Below are 23,379 nucleotides of genomic sequence, written 5' to 3' on the forward strand. Positions count from 1 at the left end.
AGAACAGTCACTGATCGACTATAAGACAAAGAAGGAGTAAAGGACTTTCGTATGGGGAGTTTGTGTGCACTGTGTAAGATGTGTCTGGGCTCCGCCCTCTCTCTTCACTTGTCCACTCAGGTGTGGTCTGTCTACTACAATTCTTGGGGTGGTTTTACAAGAACGAACTGGAAGCAGACTCTGCTCTCATTGAACTTTTATCTTAAAAAGCAAACGCGGGAGCTGGAGGAATGACTGAGTGGTTAGGAGCACTGGCTGTTCTTCCAGAGGACCTGGGTTCAATTCCCAGCACAGCTTAGAACTATCTGTAATTCCACTACCTGGGGATTTTACACCTTCTCCTGACTTTTGTGTGCACTGCACATAAGGAGTGCACAGATGTACATGTATCAAACACATAAAATAATAAAATATACTTGGGGAAAAAAAGCAGTAACAAGAACAGAGTGAGGAGCTATCATATAGAAAACAAAACAAAAGTTCATGGAGTCTAGAGGGTGAGTAGAAGATAGAAGGCCCAGGAGTCTCCTTAAGAAGAGGGCTCCTAGCCAGGCAGTGGTGGTACACACCTTTAATCCCAGCACATGGGAGGCAGAAGCAGGCAGATCTCTGTGAGTTCAAAGTCAGCCTGGTCTACAGAGTGAGTTCCAGGACAGCTAGAGCTGTTACACAGAGAAACCCTGTCTCCAAAAACTGAAAAGAAGAGGGTTCCTGGGCCTTATTTATTAGAGTCACTATTGCATAGCCATTCTGCTGTGGTTTGGACAGAAGCAGCTCCCTAAAACACTCAAGCACTGAAGCTTTGACACCCTACCACGCTGGTCCTGGGGAGAGATGAAGTCAGATCAGCATCCTTCCAGTCATCCGTGGGATAGTCCCCTACTGACGTCAAAGCTGAACGGGCTATTAGAACATCACTGGAGGAAGTCAGTATTTAAAGTGGGGCTTTAAAAAGGTGTGTTTTGTGTCTGTTCTCTTCCTTTCTCTTTCTCTTCCTCTTCTCTACTATACGCATTTGTACCTTCCATAGGATGCTCCTGCCAGAAGAGGCCCTTTGAGAGACTAAGGCAGTTGAATGGGAAATTCCTGCTTTCTTCTCAAGTACATTTCTGGACCTTGGCCCACAGAGGATCAGTGAAGGCAGGACTGCCTTCTTTACTCAACAACAACTTGACCGCCACTGTCTGCAGAATCAGCCTATAGGAGGGGTACAGGTGGTGACCCGCAGACACTGACTTATGAAGGGCTGAACCTGCAGGAATCTGAGGGAAGCATCAACCAGGATTGACACTGCTTCCTGTCTGGAGCCACAAACTCTGCCCTGACTGATTTGTAAATTCCCATTCATTATGGTTTGGGGAGCATTAATAAGATAAATAAGTGCTTGCTAAGTGCCAGACCTTACTAACAAATGTTAACTCCTCTCTTACTTTTTCTTCATCTCCCTACTACACACATGCCTGAGCATTTGGCAGTGGGGGTTACGGTTAAAAGGACACCAGTGTCGAATTATAATATCCTATAGTCCAAGTTAATAAGTCAGAATCATTCCTAAAAAAACATATGTAATTTAATCACTTCCTAGTGGGCATATTTTATTTTAGTAGTTTTTTTTTTAAACTCAGATCAAATATATACACTATCAATATAAAATATCAATAAAATATTCATATACCTTTTTTATTCTAAGTCTTTAAATACCATGCACTTAAAGACTCAGAAACCTGTTGCTCAACTCATACTGGTTATTTTATAGATGCTCAAGAACACTCGTGTGCATGGACACATGGACACACACACACACACACACACACACACACACACACACACACACCACACACACACACCACACACACACACACCACACACCACATACACCACACACACACACACACACACACACACACACACACACACACACACACATACACCACACACACACACACCACACACACACACCACACACACCACACACACACACCACACACACACACACACGCACACACACATACACCATACACACACACACCACACATACCACACACACCACACACACACGCACACACACATACACCACACACACACACCACACACACCACACACACCACACACACACACACACACACATACACCACACACACACACACACCACACACACACACCACACACACCACACACACCACACACACACACACACCACATACACACACACACACACACCATACATAACACACACACACACACACCACATACACACACACACACACCATACATAACACACACACACACACACACCACACACACACACACACACACAATACATAACACACACACACACACACACCACATACACACACACACAACACCATACATAACACACACACACACACACACACACACACACACACACACACACACACACACACACACACACACGGATGAGGGTTTACATCCATACCTCAGACAGGAGATGCTGGATCACAACCGTGAGTGCTTCAAACCTGGTATTGCCACAGGAAAGAAGCTGCTTGAGGTGCAGGATGAACCCACTTTGGTTTTCACATCTTGTTTTGTATTGAGCCAACTCAAGGGTTCTTTCGGAGGACAGCACATCTGGAGCTGTCTGGGTCTGGATGCACAGGCTTCTGGGATTCTTCTGCCTGCCCTTTTCAACTGCAAGAGGAAGGGATGAAAGGTGTGTGAGGTTAGTTCTTTATAATCACCACGGCACACGGGTACAAGAACAGCTTACTATGCCCACAGGAAAGCATCTGGACAATGTTTACGATTGGGAAATGCACATGGAAGCAGTCGTGAATTGATTAGGGATCAGGATGGTTGGAATTCATAAAGACAGCCAGTGGCTTTAGTTCCAACTGTGAAGATACATGGGGAATTATGCATATGACCCAAACAGATCTAGCAACTCAGAAACATAAAATCTGGAGGCAAAATAGTGATTTCATGACATTTATTTATTTGTTAGTTTTGGGGTTTGTTTTTGTTTTGGCTTTTCAAGGCAGGGTTTCTCTGTATACAACCTTGGTTATCCTGGACTTGCTTTGTAGACCTGACTGGAACTCACAGAGATCTGTCTACCTCTGCCTCCTGCTGGGATTAAAGCCATGCACCACCACAACCACCACCACCACCGCTGCTGCCGCCGCCACCTGGCTTGGCTTTCATTTTGAATTTGTCATTGTTGTGTGTGGTTATGATGTGTGTGCCTATAAGTACAGGTCCTTGACTACCACTGTGTTTCTGTGGCAGTCACAAGGCAACTTCTCAGAGCCCCGTTTGCTTTTACCAAGGGTCCCAGGATCAACTCAGGTCACTAGGCTTGCATGACAAGCACTTTCACCTGACCTGCTGAGTCATCTCTCCAACCCGACTTCATAGTTTTTAATCTTCCAGTTAAGTTGACAAAGAAATTCGACAGGCAAAGGCCCTTTTCTGTGTCTTCTGGGTGATCCTGTGGGTTCTGTCTTTGAGTCCATTTATGGATGAATTACATTTATTGATCCTTACATGTTGAGCCATCCCTATATCTCTGGAGTGAAATCAACTTGATCAGAGTAAATGATTTTTTTTTTTCATAGCATCTTGAAATTTTGAATCCGGTGTATTAGTATGCTACTGGGAATTTCTGCATCTATGTGTCCATCACAGAGATTGGTTTATAATCTCTTCTCTCTCACCATGTGTTTTGGGGTGGGGGCGGGTAGAGGAGGAGTGAGTGTGAATCTGGTATCAGAGTAATACTGGGAGACATAAAAAAATAAGAGTGGTATAGTATTTATGACACAGGTTAAACACAGCAGAAGACAAATTTACAGCAGGAAGAGCTAACATATAGTATTCAACTGGTTTTGCATGTTGGAAAAGTAACAAAATACTGAAACTAACAGTAGTACATTTCAAATCAAGGGTGTATATATATGGTTTCTCTGTGTAGCATTGGCTGCCTGGAACTCTCTTTGTAGACCAGGCTGGCCTCGACTCAGAGGTCTGCTTGCCTCTGCCTGTGGAGGGCTGGGGTTAAAGGGTTAGGCGTGCACCACCACACCCAGCTCCCTTTTTGCTTTCAAACAAAAGGTGAAAAGGTATAATTTAAAAGTGAAGAAGGAGAGAGGGAGGAAGGGACCAGAAGGAGAGGAGGAAGGGGCCTACAATCAGGATATAAAGTGAATAAATTATTTAGTTAAAAAATAAAATAAAAAGCAGAGAAGGCTTTTAAAAAGAAACCTGACAGTGTGATAAGTACCAAGGAAAATGCCAAGTTATTAAACTTGAAATGCTTTTCTTTCCTCCTGCATTTTCCTTTTTAAAAATCTGTTAGAGTTGGGCTGGAGAGATGGCTCAGAGGTTAAGAACCCTCGTTCTTCTTCCAAAGGTTAAAAATATTGGTTGTTCTCCTAAAGGTCCTGAGTTCAATTCCCAGCAACCACGTGGTGGCTCATAACTATCTATAATAAGATCTAGTGCCATCTTCTGGCCTGCTGGCTCACATGCATGCAGAAAACTGTATAAATAACGAATAAATAAATAATTTTTTAAAAAAATCTGTTGGGCTGGTCCTGATGGCACATGCTTTTAATCCCAGCACTTGGAAGGCAGAGGCAGGTGGATCTCTGTGAGTTCCAGGACAGCCTGGTCTACACAGGTGTTGTAGGCCAACGGAGACTACACAGTGAGGTACTGTCTCAAAATAAATGAGTAAATTTGGTTTTTTAAAGCTATTCCAAAGTTTATTAGCCATACAAAGAAATGATCTCTCAAAATCAATTTTTGTTTTCTGTAAAATAATACATGTGAGCAGAAAAGTCACTACACTTTTGGTCCAAGATAGGTTGGATTTTTTTCCTTCTTCTTCAGATGACAGATGGATGTAGCCAAATCTACAAATGTATGTAATTGCCCCAAATGTGCAACATATATACAGAAGTGATGAACAGACGACACATCACCAATACTAGACCAGGGCCAACTTTGAGCCCCGGGGAATCTTCTGTGTAGAATCGCCATACCCCTCCAGTCCCCGCAGAGGTGGTACGGCTACGGCCTGCGCTCCAGGTCCTACAGCGGTGGCCACCACCACTTTGCTGGAAGAGTGCCGTGAGGAGGCCACGTTGGTGCCACTGGGCACAGGAGGCTGATTGTCTGGAACTTACCCAGCACCTACATTTGTTTGTTTGTTTGTTTGTTTTTAGCATGCAAAGTAATAGGTTTCATTATAGTATTTCATAGACAATTTGTTTCTTTTACGTTTTAAAAAGTTCACAGTTTCTTATTGATCCTCCCATCACAGGCCTCCTGTGCACTTTCCACAGACACCTCATGGGGCGTTGCCTTCCTTGTTGTCTTTCTGGTCATTGCCACGGTCTGAACCACAGATGTCACTCCAAATTAGCACACACACTGAAGATCCCGCCCTTTGCTACTCTGAGGTTACTGTAAAGAGCACCACAAGCCCGAATACATTGCTTTATCTTATGTTAAGTGCAAACTTTGTTCTGAAAGTAGTAACGGTGAGTGGGGGAAAACGTTCTCAAACACGCGCTACTGTTCCGGATTCACCCAAGACACTGGCTGAAGAGATTGTTCACTTCTCATGCTGTGTTTTGGGAATAATTCATTTTAAGTGAAAATCTTTTTCAGTTCTGGAAGCATTCCAAACCCCAAGTAGCTTCAGATAAAACAGGAAGCATTCTGCTTAGTGTCTGGAAATAAACAGGCCCAATGGTCAAAACAAATATAAATATGAAAGAGAAAGGCATGTGAAACTAAAAAAATGTAAAAATAAATGTTTCCTTATTTTGACAAGCCGCCCAGCGTGACACTGTCCATGTTCGGTGGTGGCAAATACATTTGACAGAACCTTTTAAGCAGCAAATTTTTCCTCCATTTCTCAGGGAGCCACAAAACTATCATCCAGGAGTGCTAGGGGGAGGGAGGGAGGTGGGGCGTGGGACGTGGGACATAAAGAGGTATCTGGATGTGTCCCAAGAGCCAATGGTTCTTGGTTACACTCAAAACAACACCTAAATGTCATGTTACAGTTAAAACAATATTTTGAGTATCACTCAGATACAAGTGTTCTTGTTTCCTGAAGCTGTTTAGCTGCTGAAACAATCCCTACGATTCGATAATCTTCAGGTCTAAATTGACTAAAATGCCCACTGTGTCTTATAGTACCTGGAGAGGGGGAAGCTACCATTCATTCTTTACTGGCTGTAGTTTTTAAGTTGCTTACCACTAATTGCCACTTCCCTATATGCAGACCAAATCCAGCTTGATGTTGCCATAATAAAGCAGTCCAGGAAAACAATGAATTACTATATTAATGACAAAAATCTAAATATTTAACAGCTTATCTACACTTTTCTGTGTATCAATTCCTCAACATTTGTCTTTCCTATCGCTGTGATGAAACACTATGCCCAAAGCAACTTGGGGAGGAAAGGGTTTATTTCAACTTACACATCCATGTAACAGTCAACCCCTGAGGGAAGCCAGGGCAGGCACTCAAACAGGACAGGAGCCTGGATGCCATGGGGTAGTGCTGATTACTGCCTGACTCCCTATGGCTTGCTCAGCCTGCTTTCTTTTAGCGCCCTGGGATGGCACCACCCACAATGGGCTGAGCTCTCCCAATAATTAAGAAAATGCACCAAAGCCAGGTCCTGTGGAGGCATTTTCTCAACTGAGGCTCCCTTCTTTCAGACGACTCTAGCCTGTGTCAAGGTGATATAAAATTAGCCAATACAGTGTTCTGAGAAACTACATTAGCCAGGTAATAGCTAAGAACAACGGCGCTTTTACTGCTCAGTGTTCTCCTCTCTTTTCCTCTCTTCATTGGGCCCCAGTCTCTTTGTAGCCCAGGCTAGCTTCAAATTCCTGGGCTCACGTGGTCCTCTGTCATAGCCTCCGGAGCAACCGTGACTATGGGCATGTGCCACTCAGACTTTACCTTTTTCTGATCTTCTGGTACCCACATAGGGAAGGGAAGGCTAGTGCAGGTGAAAGTGTTTCTCATCTGTCCCTCTGGGATGGCCTCATTTAGAATGCAGGCCACAGTGTCACCATTCCCACACACTCCAGAAACTGGACTGGCTAGCATGGTAATTTATTACATATGTAGAAATCGAATGTACTCAATAAGCTTACACTTTTGAAGCTAACGGATGAATGTATTTGCAAAGTGACTCTCATCTGCTCTCTACTTTCCCCACAGTGTTGGGGATTGGACTGGGGCATTATACTACTGAGCTACATCTGAGGGTTCAAAATGCACTTCTCCCACCTGCATAGAAATGCTCTTCCCCATAGGGCCATCTCCCCAGCACCCATTTTTACACTTTAAAATGACAGGGTAACAAATTTTAATATAAAATAAAAAATAAAGACACTTATTTTCATGATGGTTAAAATGAACTTCAAGCTCTTAAATCCTTACTCAACACTCAGCCAGCAAGAAAATGTAAACACAGGGTTTGGTAAGGGCTTCGGCAAAATTTACAGCCGAGGAGGAAACGACACAGTGGCAAGTTTTTTCTAGAGTAAACACCCTCCATTGTGCAGGGTGCCCTCTACCTGGGACCAGACAAGCACACTGTGACCTCAATCTTCGCTCCACATACTATACTCCCTTAGGAGAGCAATCTCCTGCCTGGCAACTGATGACCCAGTTCACACGTCCTTCACTGTCCCCATTCCTGAGGATCAGAGAGAATACAAAAATCCCCAGTGATGTTCAAAGCCCCGGGCTCATAGAAACGGTTTGCTTCGTAATGTGAAAAGCCGAGAGTTTTCCCCCAAAGTCCTGTGGGATTTACTATTTACATGAAAGTATCATAACATGACAAATTTAACATTCTATGAAGCAAACGTTCGCCATCTCTCCTTATGTGCCTTGACATGTTTATGAGGATGAAGATGCTACTGTTTTGATAATGCGGCTGTATTTTAAAAGATTTTATATCTATGTTTCTATTAACAGAACAAGATCTGATTTCAATGAATCCATTTAATCTGAGACCTTAAAATTATCAAGAAAGCAACTACTTTTGCCACTTTAATCCATATGTACTATGGATTCAGTATGGTAAAAAAAACAAACTGGAAAACAAAACTATTTTGTGCATGGACATGTACAAGACGTGGGTGCTAGGATTGAACCTAGGCATTCAGGCTTGGTGGCAGGTGTTTTTACCTGCTAAGCCACCTTGTGGCCTCCCAAAAGTTTTAATCAAAAATACTGCTCATAATTCCACCACAATCAGGGACAAGACAAGGTTGTTCACTCTGTCCATATCTATTTAATATAGTATTTGAGGTTTTAGCTAGAGCAATAAGACAACCGAAGGAGATCAAGAGGATACAAATTGGAAAGGAAGAAAAAATATCTTTATTTGCAGAATATATCATAGTATACAAAAAAAAAAAAAAAAAAAAAAAGACACTAAAAATTCCACCAGGAAACTTATATGGCTGATAAACATTTGTAGCAAAGTAGCTGATATAAAAAACAAACAAACAAACAACAACAAAAACCAGTCAGTGGCCTTCCTATATACAAATCACACAAATGGACTGAGGGAAAAATCAGGGAAACATCACCTTTCACAATAGCCTCAAATAATCTAAAATACCTTGGAGTATCTCTAACTAAGTGAAATATGTATGTTATAAAAACTTCAAGTCTCTGAAGAAAGAAGTTGAAGACACCAAAAGATGGAAAGATCTCTCATGCTCATGGATCAGTAGGATTATATCTTACCAAAAGCAATCTACACACTCAGTGCAATCCCCACCAAAATGCCAACACAATTCTTTATGGATCTTGAAAGGGCAACTCTCAACTTCACATGAAAAAGAAAAAAAAAAAAAAAAACCCAGAATAGCTAAAACAACCCTGAACAATAAAAGAATTGTTGGAGGTCTCATCATCCCCAATTTCAAGTTGTACTAATAAGAACCTCATGGTAGTGGCATAACAATAGACATCCTGATCAATGGAACTGAGCTGGAATGGAAGAGCCAGACACTAATTCATACACATATAAATAATTGATTTTTTAAAATAAGGAATCCAGAAATACATACTGGAAAAATAACAGCATCTTCAACAAACTGTGCTGGTCTACCTGGATGGCTGCATGTATAAGAATGTAAATAGATCCATATTTATCACTCTGCATAAAACTCAAGTCCCAGTGGATCAAAGACCTCAATGTTAGACCACATACACTGAACCTGATAGAAGAGAAGTGGGGAAGAGCCTTGAATGATTTGGCATAGGAGACAATAGTGCAGCACTAAGACTGACAATTAATAAATAGGACCTCATGTAAGGGAAGGGACACCATATATAGGACAGAGTGGCAGCCTACAGAATGGGAAAAGATTTTCACCAACTACACATCTGATAGAGGACTAATGTCCAAAATATATAAAGAACTCAAGAAACTAGATCTCAAAAAACCAAATAATACAATTAAAATATGGGGTACAGATCTAACAGAATTCTCAATAGAGGAAACTCCAATGTCTGAGAAACACTTAAAGAAATGTTCAATGTCCTTAGCCATCAGGGAAATGAAAATCAAAAGTACTTTGAGGTTCCATCTTACATGTGTCAGGAATGGCTAAGATCAATAACACAAGTGACAGCTCATGCTGGAGAGAATGTAGAGCAAGAGGAACACTCGTCCATTGCTAGTGGAAGTGCAAACTTGTACAGCCATTACGGAAATCAATATGTAGATTCCTCAGAAAACTGGGAATTGATCTACCTAAAGATCCAGTTAGACCACTCCTGGGCGTATACCCAAAGGATGCTACATCCTACCACAAGGACACTTGCTCAACTATGTTCATAGCAGCTCTATTCATAATAGCCAGAAACTGAAACAACCTAGATATCCCTCAACAGAAGAATGGATAAACAAAATGTGGTACATTTGCACAATGGAATACTACTCAACTATTTCTTTTTTTAATGACATAAAATTTGCAGGTTAATGAACTAGAAAAAAAGTCATCCTGAGTGAGGTAACCCAGACCCAGAAAGATAAATATGGTATATATTTGCTTAAAAAGAGATATTAGCCAATAAATAAATGATAATCAAACTACAATCTGTAGATTCGGAGGGGTTAGGTAAAGAGGAGGGGCCTGGGGGTGGGGTGGCGCACAGATTTCCCTATGAGTGGGAAATAGATATTTTTCTGGCAGATGGGGACAGGAGAATAGAGATTAGGTGGGGAGTAGATGGAGTGGAGGGAGAGGATGAGGATGAGGAGAGATGCCTGGAATGGAGGAACATTTGGAAACCTAGTGCAGTGGAAACACGTTGGAATGTATAAAGGTGATCCTAATGAGGACTCCTACTAACAGGGATGATGGAGCCTCAACAGGGCATCTCTTGTCACCAGGCAAGTCTGCCAGTGGTGGGACTGGGTTGCTTTAAATTGAATTGTTGCCAAGGGGGTCCCACAGAAATTCCCAAAGAACACAGGCTAAGACATCCCAAACAACACAGGCTATTGGTAAGACAAATGGTAGCTCTCATTGCCAAGGACAACACCCACACAATTCATTGAACACGAGGAAGTAAAGCTGGAACAGTCCCACCTACACTCTAGTGTCTTTGGTGCAGGAAGGTACTCTGCAGGCTACTGAAAGAGAAATATCAACACCAACCTTTGACCTGCCATCTATTCTGCCTGCAAAATATGCCAGGGAAGTGGCGAAATGGTGCCAGAGGGATTTTGGGAGTACTCAACCAAGATCTGATTTGACTGAAAGGCCCACTCCAAGAGAGGGAACCTGTGCCTGACACTGCTTAGGGTAACCAAGAACCAGTGACCTAGGGTAAAAACCAAACATGACTAGTCTTAAAAAAGAAAAATAGGTATCAATAAAATGAATCCTAAAGCTATTCTCACAGACTAGTATCTTATCCCGTCATCATTAGAGAGGCTTCCTCCAGCAGGGGATGGGAACAGATACAGGGGGACCCACAGCCAGACATTCCATGAGAGGACCTAATTGGAGGTCTCCATCAAATCCTTCCTCCTCTGAGTGCAGGGAGCACTGAGGAAGAGGGGTCAGAAAGATCCAGAGGGGATGGAAGACTCCAGTAGAACAAGGTTCTGTGAATCAACTTAGCGAGGCGCATATGAGCTCATAAAGATCGAGGCAGCAAGCACACACGGGTCTACCAGACCCTCCAAGTTTGTATCATAGCTATTCGCTTAGCATTTTTATGGGACTCCTGACTGTGACAATAAGTGGATCTCTGACTCTTGCGCCTGCTTTTGGGTCTCTTTTCCTCCCACTGTGTTGCTGTGTCCAATTCTGATATGATAGTTTTTGCTCCGTCTTATGTTTTATTTTGCCATGTTCATTTCTTATTTATTTATTTTTTTTTAGAAGCCTGCTCTTTTCTGATGAGAGACAGAAACAGAATGTATCTAAAAGGGAGGAAACGGGGGCAGGAACTGGAAGGAGTGTGGGGGTGGGAGAGATTTTAATCAGGATATACTGTATAAGAAGAGAATTGTATTTTCAACAAAAAGAAAAATAATAAAAATTCTCACTTGAAAAACAGCTAAGTAACTAGCTGAATGGGTTAATTTGTCATCTTACAGAAAGCATGTCACTCCATTAGATAGACAGATCCCCCCTCCCCACCTCATTACTAAACATCTTTTAGAGAGAGGCTTACGCCCCACACCCCAAACTCAAAGCCTAACTAGGACATAGAACAGCTGAGGGGAAACCCACCTTCCGGCCAAACACGGCATCCATTTATAAAATCTGCTTGTTTTCCTAGTCATTCAAATCTCATCACAGAAAAGACCAGTAAGAGTGTCTTGCACTTCATGAAGCATGAAAGACATCTACAGGCGCATCTATTTCTCTACACATGTTGGCCTGCTCACTATTACTCATTATAATCTACCATGACAGGGTCGGGGTGGGCACTGGGAGCCCAGCAGGGACCATCTCTGGGGATAGCATTGCTATTGCTCTGGGATGCAGAAAGACAACCCGAACCTCTACCAGCCAACACAGCCAAATGGGACCCATGTTTCTGCACTATTATCAACCCCACATCTGAAAGTTCCAATAGGAATGCCATGCACTTGCTCTTGCAGTCGGTGTCTCCCTGACATCTGGTGATGGGATTGTGCCCTGCAAGACTCCACGTAAAGTGTTAAAATGAGAATCAGTGGGGACCTGTTTTCTAATACTGAGCACCCAGATATGCAATGGTTACCTAAATAGCTGCTCTGCCTTCTGCAGCTGTCTGGAGAACGCAGCTTAATAAACCGGTCCTTGCTTTTAAGAAACCCGTGCTGCAGACAGAAGTATGTCACCAGCCTTGGGAGTGTAGCATATGGTGATCAGACGCTGGAATCATATACACACAGTGGGGTGGGAGTGCAGGCATGGAATGTCCTAGGTGTGTGTGGGGGGGGGCAGAGATTGGGCTGAATTTGCTCATGTGGCAGACAGATAAGTGAAGGAGGTTGCCAGGAACTGACGACACAAAGGCAGAGACTCAAAGGCCCCAATGCCTGTGCATCTCAACATAGTCACCAATGCGAACATCAGATGAAGCTGCTGGGAGCACAAACAGGAGGGGCAAGGGCATGGACGGACACCCTGCAAGCTTTTATCTCATAGGAAACAGAGAACAATGATGCGCAGGGTCCTGTGAGGGGAAGGAAGATCTGCAGGGGCCAAGCCAGAGGCAGTGAGGCCAGAAGAGAGGCCCAAGGCCCACAATCTGGGCTCCATGACAGTGAGAACAGGCAGGAAAGATGAATGGAGATATGAGGCAGAACAGGAGGCCCACACAGTTAGTCAGGTGATGCTGGCCTCGGTGCAGCACCGGCTACCAGTTGGGAGCCGTAGATTGACAGGCGGAATGAGGACAAGTGCAGGATGAGGGGAGGAGCTCGGAGAGGCATGTGAGGAAGGCATTAGAACCTTCTCTCACACTCTGCTCCCGAATCTCCAAGAATAGCCCATTGTAAACTCACCTCCTCTTCAGGTTAATCACTGGCCTTGTAATTTTCTCAAGGTGCAATCAAGCCTAAAGGCTGCCCCCAACGCACAGGAATATGAACACACACACACACACTAGCTCTATGGATGGTAATCTATGCAAATCTTTTCAAATTTTCTATTTATTAGTACTTATGTCAGCAAACATTAGCTTACACATGCAGCTATGCATTCAAGAATGACCTTGAGACTGTAATCCTCCTGCTTCCATCTCCATTAACTCGAGGGTGGCAGGCATGCGTGGTTTGTACGGTGCTGGGGATTGAACCCTGTGTTTCACTCATGCTAGACTAGCACACAGGCAACAGTAGTTAAAGACAGTGTCTCTGTATTTAGCCCTAACTATCCTGGAATTTGCTATGTAGACCAGGCTGGCCTTGAACTCACAAACATATGCCTGTTCTTTTGTCCAAAGTGCTGGGGTTAAAGCATGCACCAACATACCCTTTCATCTCCATCTTAACAGTAGGGTTTTTTGTTTGTTTGTTTGTTTTTTGTTTTTTGTTTTTAATAGTAGTTTTCTGTCTCACCCTTTCAACTTGCCAACCTTACTTACCAGAGACCTAAGTCACTGCTCAGTAACATAAAGCCTGCTTATGCCACTGGTGGTTTTGATTTTACAAGTAACAACATGCACTAATAACATGTCCTTTTTGATTAAACACATGGAAGGATCTAGTACCCCAAACAATGTCCTGTCACCACTAGGAACTGATCTCCCAAACAAGCTATAGCAGCCTGCTAGGGTCCTCTTTCAGTTATTCCTCCAGAGTATTAAGACTTAAAACTTGTAAATAGTGTGTCTTCTGTGACATTTACATCCTGAGCTAAGCCAACTCAATGCCATTACTATTAAATCACTAAGGCCAAACCCTGTGGGTGGGTGGCATCCCCCGTGCTCAGATCACTTTGCGATTGTGTTTATCATAAAAGGGCATGTCTGAAACCCAACAGCTGACTGTGGACACTTGTTGGCATAACACACTTAAAGGTCACAGGGTCTCCAAACTGTATCAAAGTTGTTAAAAAAAACCAAAACCCAAAAAAGCCTACAACCTCAGAATAATTGTTAAGCACATTCTTATAAAAGAACACAAAATTCAAATAGCCAGTTAAAAATTCAACATTAAGAATAATTAATGTAAACAACAAAAAGAACAATGTTTTAAAAATATTGACCTCCCCACGTGGGGCGTACCTAGAATCAGGTTATAGAAGTCACAGGGAATGGTGGCACTCAGAGGAAGGACAGCAGGTAGCCAAGAAGAGACTTGATACCCTATGAGAATATATAGGGGGAGGTAATCCCCCTCAGGAACAGTCATAGGGGAGGGGAATAATGGGAAAATGGGGGGGGGGGGAGGAATGGGAAGATACAAGGGATGGGATAAACATTGAGATGTAACAAGAATAAATTAATAAAAAAAACCAAAAACAAAACAAAAAAACAAAAAACAAAAAAAAAGGAAATGGATATCTATAAGCTGCCTGACAGAGAATTCAAAACAATTGCTTTATGAACAATAGGCCAATAAACCACAAGAAATCAGAAACAGATAATGAAACAAAATAAGGAAAACAACAAATGGGCATAAGTTTGTCAAAGAAATAATAAGCTGTACAAAGAGAAAAAAGAAATCCTGAAGCTAAAAATAAACTGTTAAATAAAAATTTTAAATGTAACAGAAAAAAAAAAAAAGTCACAGGGAAAAGGGAAAATCTCTCAGCCCTATGGCTTTTGAATACTTGGTCCCCAGTTGGTGGCTATTTGGGGAGAATTAGGCTGTGGGGTCTTGCTTTGGGGGAGGGGTATCAGGAGGGACAAGCTCTGAAGTGTCAGAAGACTTCCAGTTAGTGCTCTCTGCTTCCCACTTGTGGAAAAAGATGAGCATTCTTAGCTGTTGCTCCAGCCACCTGCCACCAAGCCTTCCTTCTGCCACCAGAGACTCTAATCCTCTGTACGCTAAGCCCAGTGAAACTTTCTTTATAAGTTGTCTGGGTCATGCATTTTACTACAGCAATAGAAAAGAAAACTAACACAGCCCCTAGAAGATTTTTTTTTTTTTTTAGTCTTACTTCTCCCCAGGGCTACAAAAATCACAGATGAAAGTACTTCCAAAATAATCAACAGTACAGCTAAGGGGGATGAAGAAGGGAATATTAAAAACCATAACGGTTGTCTTTTTAACTAAGACCACAACAATGGGCATACACGACTTTTATTCTGGGTGGGAGAGGGTCTTGCTCGCTCTCTCTCAATACTGCCTCAGCCTCCCAAGTGCTAAGATTACAGATGCTTGGCACCATGCTTAGAGCTGCACACACTGCTAGTAGATTAGCTCTAAGACATTCTTTAAAGCTGGTTGCTAAAGGTGTCACAACAATGCGTTGTGACGCTTCGTCTGGCTGTCCTGGGCCTTGCTTGCAAACTAACATGGCCTTTAACTTCCTATCTGCCTCTGTCTGCTGGGTGCTGGGATTAAAGGCATGTACCGTAACACCCGGCCATAATGCATGTGATTTTAATTATAGTGATTCGCTATGTTCCTAGTAAGTAACTATCAGTGCGGTCAGAGACCAGTGAAGGCATCACCTTAGGACAGTGAAGTGTGGTAGAAATCCATCAGTGACCTGTTGTCCTTCAATCTGGCCCTTTATATGTTCTACAAATAACCAAATCTCTTTTTACATATAAATTGATGTGTGTATGTATGTATGTATGTATGTATGTATATATTATATATAAAATGCAAACTATACAGTGGTTTCAATAACACCCATTACGTTGGTAATTGAGAAAGGCACATATTTATCTTAACAGCACATTAATAGAATAACCATAACTATTCTACTAAGCAAATATTTATAGTAGTAAAAGACACATCTGAAATATAGAACACCTTCCTTAATGCATTATTTTAAAATGGAAAGTTAAAGTATTTCAAGCAACTATAGCCAAACATTAAGACTTCATCCAATAATAAGCTAGCTGGAAAGCTGAAGCTAGTTTTCTCGGCTTGACACAAACTAGAGTCGCCTGTGAAGAGGGACCCTTCCTTACCTGAGAAGTCACCTCCATCAGACTGGCTTAGGATCACGTCTGCGGGGCACTGTCTTATTTGCTAATTGATGTTAGGGAGCCTGGTCCACTCTCAGCAGCTCCATCCCTTGGCAAGTTGGCCTGGCCTTTGTAAGAAAGGTAGCTGAGCATCCAGCCAGCAGTGTTCTCTATGGCCTCTGCTTCAGTTCTTGCCTCCAGGGTCCTGCTATAGCATCCCTTGGTTTTGGCCGGAGTTTTATTGCAACAAAAGAAAAGCAAACCAAAACAAGTGCAAGTATTATAAATACTTAACACCGACAACAAGTAAAAATGGTAAGGTCTGCTGTTGGTTAAATAATATTCTGGCCTTCATTCCTAAATGACCAGTAAATAGGCTCTGAGAAATAACTGTTCTGCTATTAGAGCACAGACACACCTACATGTACTTCAGGAACTAGAGAAAGCAAACACTCAAGCACTCAGTTTCTCAGCCTCTCTCTCTCTTTTAGATCTTTCTTTTGGATCTTAGCCATGTGACCAAGACTAAGCTTAAGGGATCTGGAGCTATCTCCTTGCCCCTTTCCTTTGTTTCCTGCCTGAGACAGGCCCCCATGAGGAAGGGAGCTAAGGAAAGAGCAGACATGACAGTAGAGGCTGCATGGACAGCACAGCTCTATCTCGGGGGGGGGGGGTTGGGATGGGGTAGGGGGAATGGGAGGGTAGGGGTGGGAATGGGGAGCCATGACACAACACTTCTTAAAATGTCTGTTTTCATGCCTAGAGCAATTCCAAAATAAGTCTGCAAAGTGACCACCTAGTACAAGAATGTAATTTGATGAATTTTACTGTAACTGAATAGATTGCATCCACATGCTGGGTAGTCGAAGTGGTTCTTCAGTACCGCCTTAAGTAAATAAGTATTTTGTTCTAATACTGCTTTGCTCTTTATCAATACTTCCTTTTGTTGCCATGACCACCCCCTCCAACCCCTACTCAGGTGCTGGGATCAAGCTCGGGGCTTTGCACATTAGGCAGGCATGCTACTACTACCACATGCCCAGATTAGCCCTGGGGAGAGACAAACAAGTGCCTACTCAGCCCAGACAGAACACCACCAACAAACACATCAAAGTAAGGATATCACCCACGTCCAGCGCAGTGCAGTGCTCAGTTTTATTGGGGCTGCTTAACAGAGGCAGCAATGACTCAAAGGTAGCTTCATCAGCAAAAGCCCACCTGAGATGGGTGGGAACCAGCTGCTCATAGCCCAGCCAGCAGGCAGCTCAACAGGTAGGAGAGGGTCTCTGCTAGGTCATTTGGTTCAGGTGCTGAGTCCTGAGTCCCTTCTAGGCAGCTGTGCTTTTCTGAGAGTGTCCAAGGACAGTCTTTATGCTTATATAAACTCAAGAAGGAAGGAGGCTCGTGCATCTGGTCCGTTTCAGCTACTTCCTGTGTCTTAAAGAACTTCCCATAGGAGGAAACTGCTACAGGGCACCAAGCAATCACTTTTTATTTCACTAGCTCAGCAAAAACAATTCAAAATTCATATTGTAATGAATTGCCTTCACTTGTGTCATAGAGGGCATTAAGTGTTTGAGGATCAAGAGATACAGTCTGTGATAATTAATATGGGTCTATTTCCAGCTTGGAAGGAAAACTGAACTGAGAGGCAAAGACTATTTATACTTACAAATGTGTTTCTTTTATACTGACTGAGCCATCAGAAAACTGTGATAAAGACCAAAATTTCACTTAGCTTAGCTTAACATTTTGTCAGGAAGTAACTCTTGACAGAAACTTGGGACAATCAGTGAGGCCATCCCACACTTTCAGGGCCCCTCCCTCATCTTGAGTCTTTATCCATGTCTGACATCTCTTTCAGTTACCACACCACATCCCGGCCAGAGTGCTTTGCTTTTTTTTTTTTTTTTTCCCAGTCCATAATTACCAAAAAAAAAAAAAAAATCACACCTCTAATTCAGTGACATACTTTGTCGATAATAATTTACCACAATGCACTGTGCACACACTTGTTCCAGGCTTTGACCAGTAGTCTGTTCCCAGCCTCTCTCTCACCACAGGGTTTGCTCAGAAATATTGCCATTTTTTTTTCCCCCTTTCTTTGAAGGAGTCACCTGCCCTCACCTCTCTAGGCGTTGACATTATTTTCTTCATCTGGAATACTTTGTATTTCTCGGAGTTCCACTTATCCTAAGGACTGGAGTTGAAAGGCACTTGCGGAACACCTGCACAAAGGTAGCAAGAACCTGCCAAGAACCGCCTGAGGGCCCAGGCCACACCCTACCATGATTACCTGTCTCTTGTCCAATTATGGGTTTGAGGAAGGCAAAGGGCTGTGTGGGACCTACTCCTGGAGATTTTCTCAGCACCAAGCCTTGTGCCTGGCATACGGCCTGTGCCCAACAGATCCTTAGACGTGACATGAATCTTGTAATGTGAGAAGCAGGTTAAAATCAGAGGAAAGGCTGCTTTCACAGAGCAAATATGAAGCCTTCTAGAAAGCTCTACCAGTTGTTAGCATTGTTGACAGGACACTGTCAGGATTTTGGTATTGTTTCACCGGCAAGAGCAAGCTTAGGATGTAGCTCAGTGCTAAAGCACATGCGTGGAAGCAGGAGGTCCTGGGTTCAATCCCCAGCTCCTCCATTCCCCACAATAGAGAAAGCTTTATCCTAAGTGCCTGAAGGAGGGTGGTGAGAGTGAAACCAAGGATCAACGCCAAGGGTGGAGTCTTAAGATTTTATAACCAATTGTTGTGGATAACTAAGGATGAATAACAAGATGACTCAAGTTTGAGGGCCAGATAAGAAACGTGATGTCATAAAAAGAAACAAGCCAACAAGATTAATTGGATTTGGGGAGGCAGTTAGTTATGATTAATTTGCAAGTGTTAATAGTACCTTCAGAATTGAAGGGCCCAAAGCTAGGAAGTCCATGGCATTTGAGGCCCAAAGACCTTGGAAAGCAGAGCATGTGGCTGCTACAGTTTGTAGCCCTAGGAAGTGAAGGCAGTCATACACTCAGTTACCAGTAGAGTCAACACCATCTTATCCCAGCACTCTTGGGATCCAGGTCACCAGCCCATCTAAGGCAAAAAGGGCACTTCCTTTACTAGGAATATAAACAAGTCAGTGCTTACAAATCCAATTATCGATCAAACCAGACACAATGATGTCAACAATCAATTTTTAGACAATTTCTCTGACCTTAAAATGGCACGAGGCTGATGAACTCACCAAAGAGCCTTACTAGGGACAACTAGAAACATTAGAATTAATTTCTTTAAGTATTTTTACTTAAAATTATTACTATTACAATACAGTGTTCTTTTCTGTGTTCCTATGTGTACATGCATGCACTTGTGAGCTTTCAGATGTGGAGGTCAGAGGTCAGCCTCAGAAGTCCTTTGCATTACCTCCCCACACTAGTTTTTGGATCAGGGTCTCTCTCCCTGATGGTAGAGCTCACCAGTTTGACTCTACTGGCTGACCATCTAACCTCAGGTGTCCTCCTGCATCTGTGTCCCCAGCACTGGGAGTAGTATACATGCTGCCACTACACCCAACTTTTACATGAAGAGGGAACGAACACTCCTCAGCCTCAGATTCTTTTCAGAAGCTTAGTGTGCTTTCTTCTCATGAAGTGCTCTCCTTCACCATTAGTTTTCTGGTGCTAGGAGTTAAAACAGCATTCATAGTGAGGGCGGGGTAGTGGAGATCTTTAAGGTTAAAAAAAAAATCTACCGCATAGGCTGTGGTCTTATGGTAGAGGAGGAGGTTCCCTTTTGTCAGAGGTCTAGGGGAGGGGAAATAGGGCAGAAGAAGGAGGGAGGGTGGGAATCGGAAGATACAAGGGAGGGGATAACAATGAGATGTAATCTGAATAAATTATAATAAATCAACAGTAAAAGAAAAACAACTAAACAGAGCTCGCAGCTTTTGGCCCCATCTCCACTACTTACTGTGTGCCCATGGGCACGTTTGTTCAGGTCTCTCAGAACAGAACAGAAGCCTCAGGCTTCCTGGTGTAAAGTAAGACGCACTTGTTCACTGATATGTTCATTCTAGCCTCAAGCATCACGACTCCCTGCAAACAGACTTTAAAAAACTTGCGTGCACTCAGAAAATAATACATGATTAAAAAAAAAAAAAAAAAACCCACTATTAACAAAACTCCAGTCCTTCAGGCCTTCTGTCTTTTGCTCAAACTACCTGCTTCACCAAAACGTTACAAACGAATGAATGTAAGACATCAGCTGGTAAAAATAAAGCGTTGTTCACTCGAGCAATGGGCTGCTTCTATTAAAAGGAGTGGAATAAAAGCTGGGTGTGTGGCTCAGGAGTAAAGAGGCAGCTTCACATATACAGGCCCCACCCACCCCCCACCCCCGTTCCATCCTGAGAACCTACCCCACACACAAAAGAATGAAGTGGGCAAACACGAAACTCTAAGATATATTAACCTTACAAAGGCCAGCAATAAAACAGATACCAGGCTTCCAGTTCTGCCTAACCCTGAGGCTAGGAAAGACAACCAAGAAACTGTGCCGGTGATGCTCTGGGGGTGGGGGTTGGGGCAAGAAGTCACCAGAAAAAGGCACATTAGGACGATATGGTACCCTAAGACCTCCTTCTTCTGGTTTTATTATGAAAATTTATTCTTTGGAAATCTCTTACATATATCATGTAATTGGATCATAGCCACCTTCCGCTCCCTGTCTTTTTACCTTAGAGCAGGTCCTACATTAGTTTAAAATTTTTAATACTAAAAGTTACTTGAGCCTGTTTGGTACATAGAAATTATTGGTAACAAAGTATACTTCTTTGTATAGGTAGGGAGATGGGGAGGACCTGGGAAGAGCTGGGGGGGGGAGAATAGGATGAAAATTACATGGGGGGGGGAAACAAGCACACTTGTGTTTCTCACCTTTTATATATTTGTCATTTGGGGGTGGGGGTACAGGCAATTAAAGCCAAGGCCTCAGAGGGCACTGAGCTCCACCCATGGCCCCCACCTTTTTAGTTTTGTTTTTTGTTTTTTGTTTTAAAAGAGCTGGAAGAATCATGGTGGCATTGGGACTGGAAGAGGGGCCATGGTTGGACCCAGCTTTAAGCCATCCAACTCAAGTGCCAGATCAAGGGGAGTTATGAAATGAGGAAGGGATGCTGGAGAAGGGGGGGGGGGGGGAATCAAAATTATCCCAAAGGGAATCAGATGCCTGTGGGAAAATGAAAAGCAGTTAGCAGGAAAAGAAAAAAAAAAAAATCACCACGGATAGTGATGAGCCAACTGAAAAAACAAGAGGTACACAGGAAAACACATACATGGCAAAAAAAAAAAAAAAAAAATCAGTCACATGCTCACTAAGCAAGACAGCCTGTTAAAATCAGCAGCCCCAACCAAGTATAAGGACACATAAACCATCACAGAACAAAAATCAACTCAATTTACGATCATTGTAATCCTTGGCAAAATTGAGAGGCACCACCACCACCAGGCAATGCAGTCGGAACACAAGCAGCCGGGTTTACATATGCCTGGAGGGGTGCACTAACTTTTCTATCTTAGGCACCAAAAAGAGGCGGGGAAAAGAAAAGAAAAGCAGCTGCAAACAGAAACACCAAGGACAATATTCTATGTTCACAATTGTCCTCACTAGGCAAACTGGAAAGCTATAATTATTTGTGGTCCTCTTCCTGGCCTTCCAAGAGCATCAGGGTGATTTTAGAGGTGTTTGCAATGTGGAGGTCTTTTCTTATCCTGAAATAGATAGCCTTTCCATCTGAGTGAGAAACTGCAAAATAAAACCAAAGAAACCATCTCCTTTCTCAGTGCAAAGAGCAATTGTCTTAATATGTTCACATCCTATTTCCAAAAATCATTTGAAGATAGATGCGAATTAACAGGTGTTGTTTTTACAGATTTGGTGGCAGAGAAGAGCACCACAAAGTTCCCCCCGGCAACGATCCTGCATCGGTAAACACAGACAAGCCCACAGCTGCCTGCACAAAACACAAGTACCCTCCCACCCAACACAAGAGAAAAAAAAAAACTGCTTATATTGTCACTGGTTAGGCCTCTCATTAAAAAGAGCTTTATTTCCCAATTATCTGTCTCCATAGAAACCTGAGAAGCACTTGCGAGTTCACCAGCCTGCCCCTCCCATACGGAGCTCTGAGCCGAGAACTGCGCACTACCAACCTGTGTGGAAAATGACAGTGCTCTTCCTGAGCCCCGTAGGAAGCCGAAGGTTTCGAAGCAGTCCTTTGGCAGTTAGGCGGACGTGGATGGTGGATAAGGAAAATTTGGGAGACAACAACATGTCTTCAGATCAAGCGGGAGAACTTCGCAGGGGACGCAGCTACCAGGGACCATCACATGCTGCCTCTTTTCGACTAAGTGATCTTCCAAGCCAAGAGATAACAGCCAGAGAAAAACAAACCTACATAGCTCACGACAGGCCACCCAGAGGAAAAAAGAAAAGCTAGAGCTTGCTATCCCAGGGCTCCAGGCTTCCGTTTGCACTCCCAGATGTTGCTAAAAACAATGCCCTTCGTCTGAGCAGGAGCTGTGAGGAGCGGGTTCCGGAAGCGAGGGCCTCTGTGGTGTTACATCACACTGTACATGCCTTGGGTTGTTGTGGTTCCCATCGGGGATGGGAAAGGGGAGGAGAAAGTGGGTGGTCTCCGGAGCTTTATGTAACAGCCAATGGTGTCGCAGATCCTGTCACTACTTGGAACAAGGCTAAAGGAAATTAACCGCCCTCACATGCCTAATGTCTATTTATTAGCTTGGCAAAAAATAAGATTTCATCAAAGCAGTTTGAACTGATTCAATTTTTTAAAAACTGCACAGATTCACACTATTATCCCCGAGCACTTTCCAGGTATTTTACCTATGAAGCTGTATGTAAACCTGATTACTTGGATTAAAAAATTAAGCAAACAACCCAAAACCTTCAAGCCAATGGATACTTCCAACCCTTAACATAAACAACCTGTTTTAGTGTGCTAATGACAGGTTGTCAAAATCGCAGCTCTAATTCTCATGTGTTAAGGACCGCACTAAAAATGAAAGGTTAGTGCAATTTCTGTTCCAGGTCTGCTTCTGAGAGTAAGCAAACAATTTCATAAGACAAAGAAATTTTAAACCATAAACAACTCACTAAGTACAGTTAAAATTGACCGAAAGCAATTGCTCTTTCAGAAGTCCTGCACAGCATCTGAGAACTGCAGAGG

At 43.0% G+C, this 23,379-nt stretch overlaps 1 protein-coding gene across 3 annotated transcripts in view; it reads right to left on the minus strand.

Moving 5' to 3' along the window:
- The window catches only part of Mtus1 (microtubule associated scaffold protein 1), a 94,871-nt gene that overhangs the window by 28,239 nt on the left and 43,253 nt on the right, over positions 1 to 23,379 (minus strand). For 2 of the 3 annotated variants that reach the window (XM_051169635.1, XM_051169634.1), the window contains one exon: positions 2,459 to 2,673. In XM_051169635.1, the coding sequence (XP_051025592.1) occupies positions 2,459 to 2,673 (215 nt within the window). Of the gene's footprint in view, positions 1 to 2,458; positions 2,674 to 22,342; positions 22,802 to 23,379 lie in introns of those variants that run through there. The other variant, XM_051169636.1, reaches the window with a different exon arrangement.

This window comes from Acomys russatus, chromosome 27, assembly GCF_903995435.1.
Source record: "Acomys russatus chromosome 27, mAcoRus1.1, whole genome shotgun sequence".
Taxonomy (NCBI): Eukaryota; Metazoa; Chordata; class Mammalia; order Rodentia; family Muridae; genus Acomys; species Acomys russatus.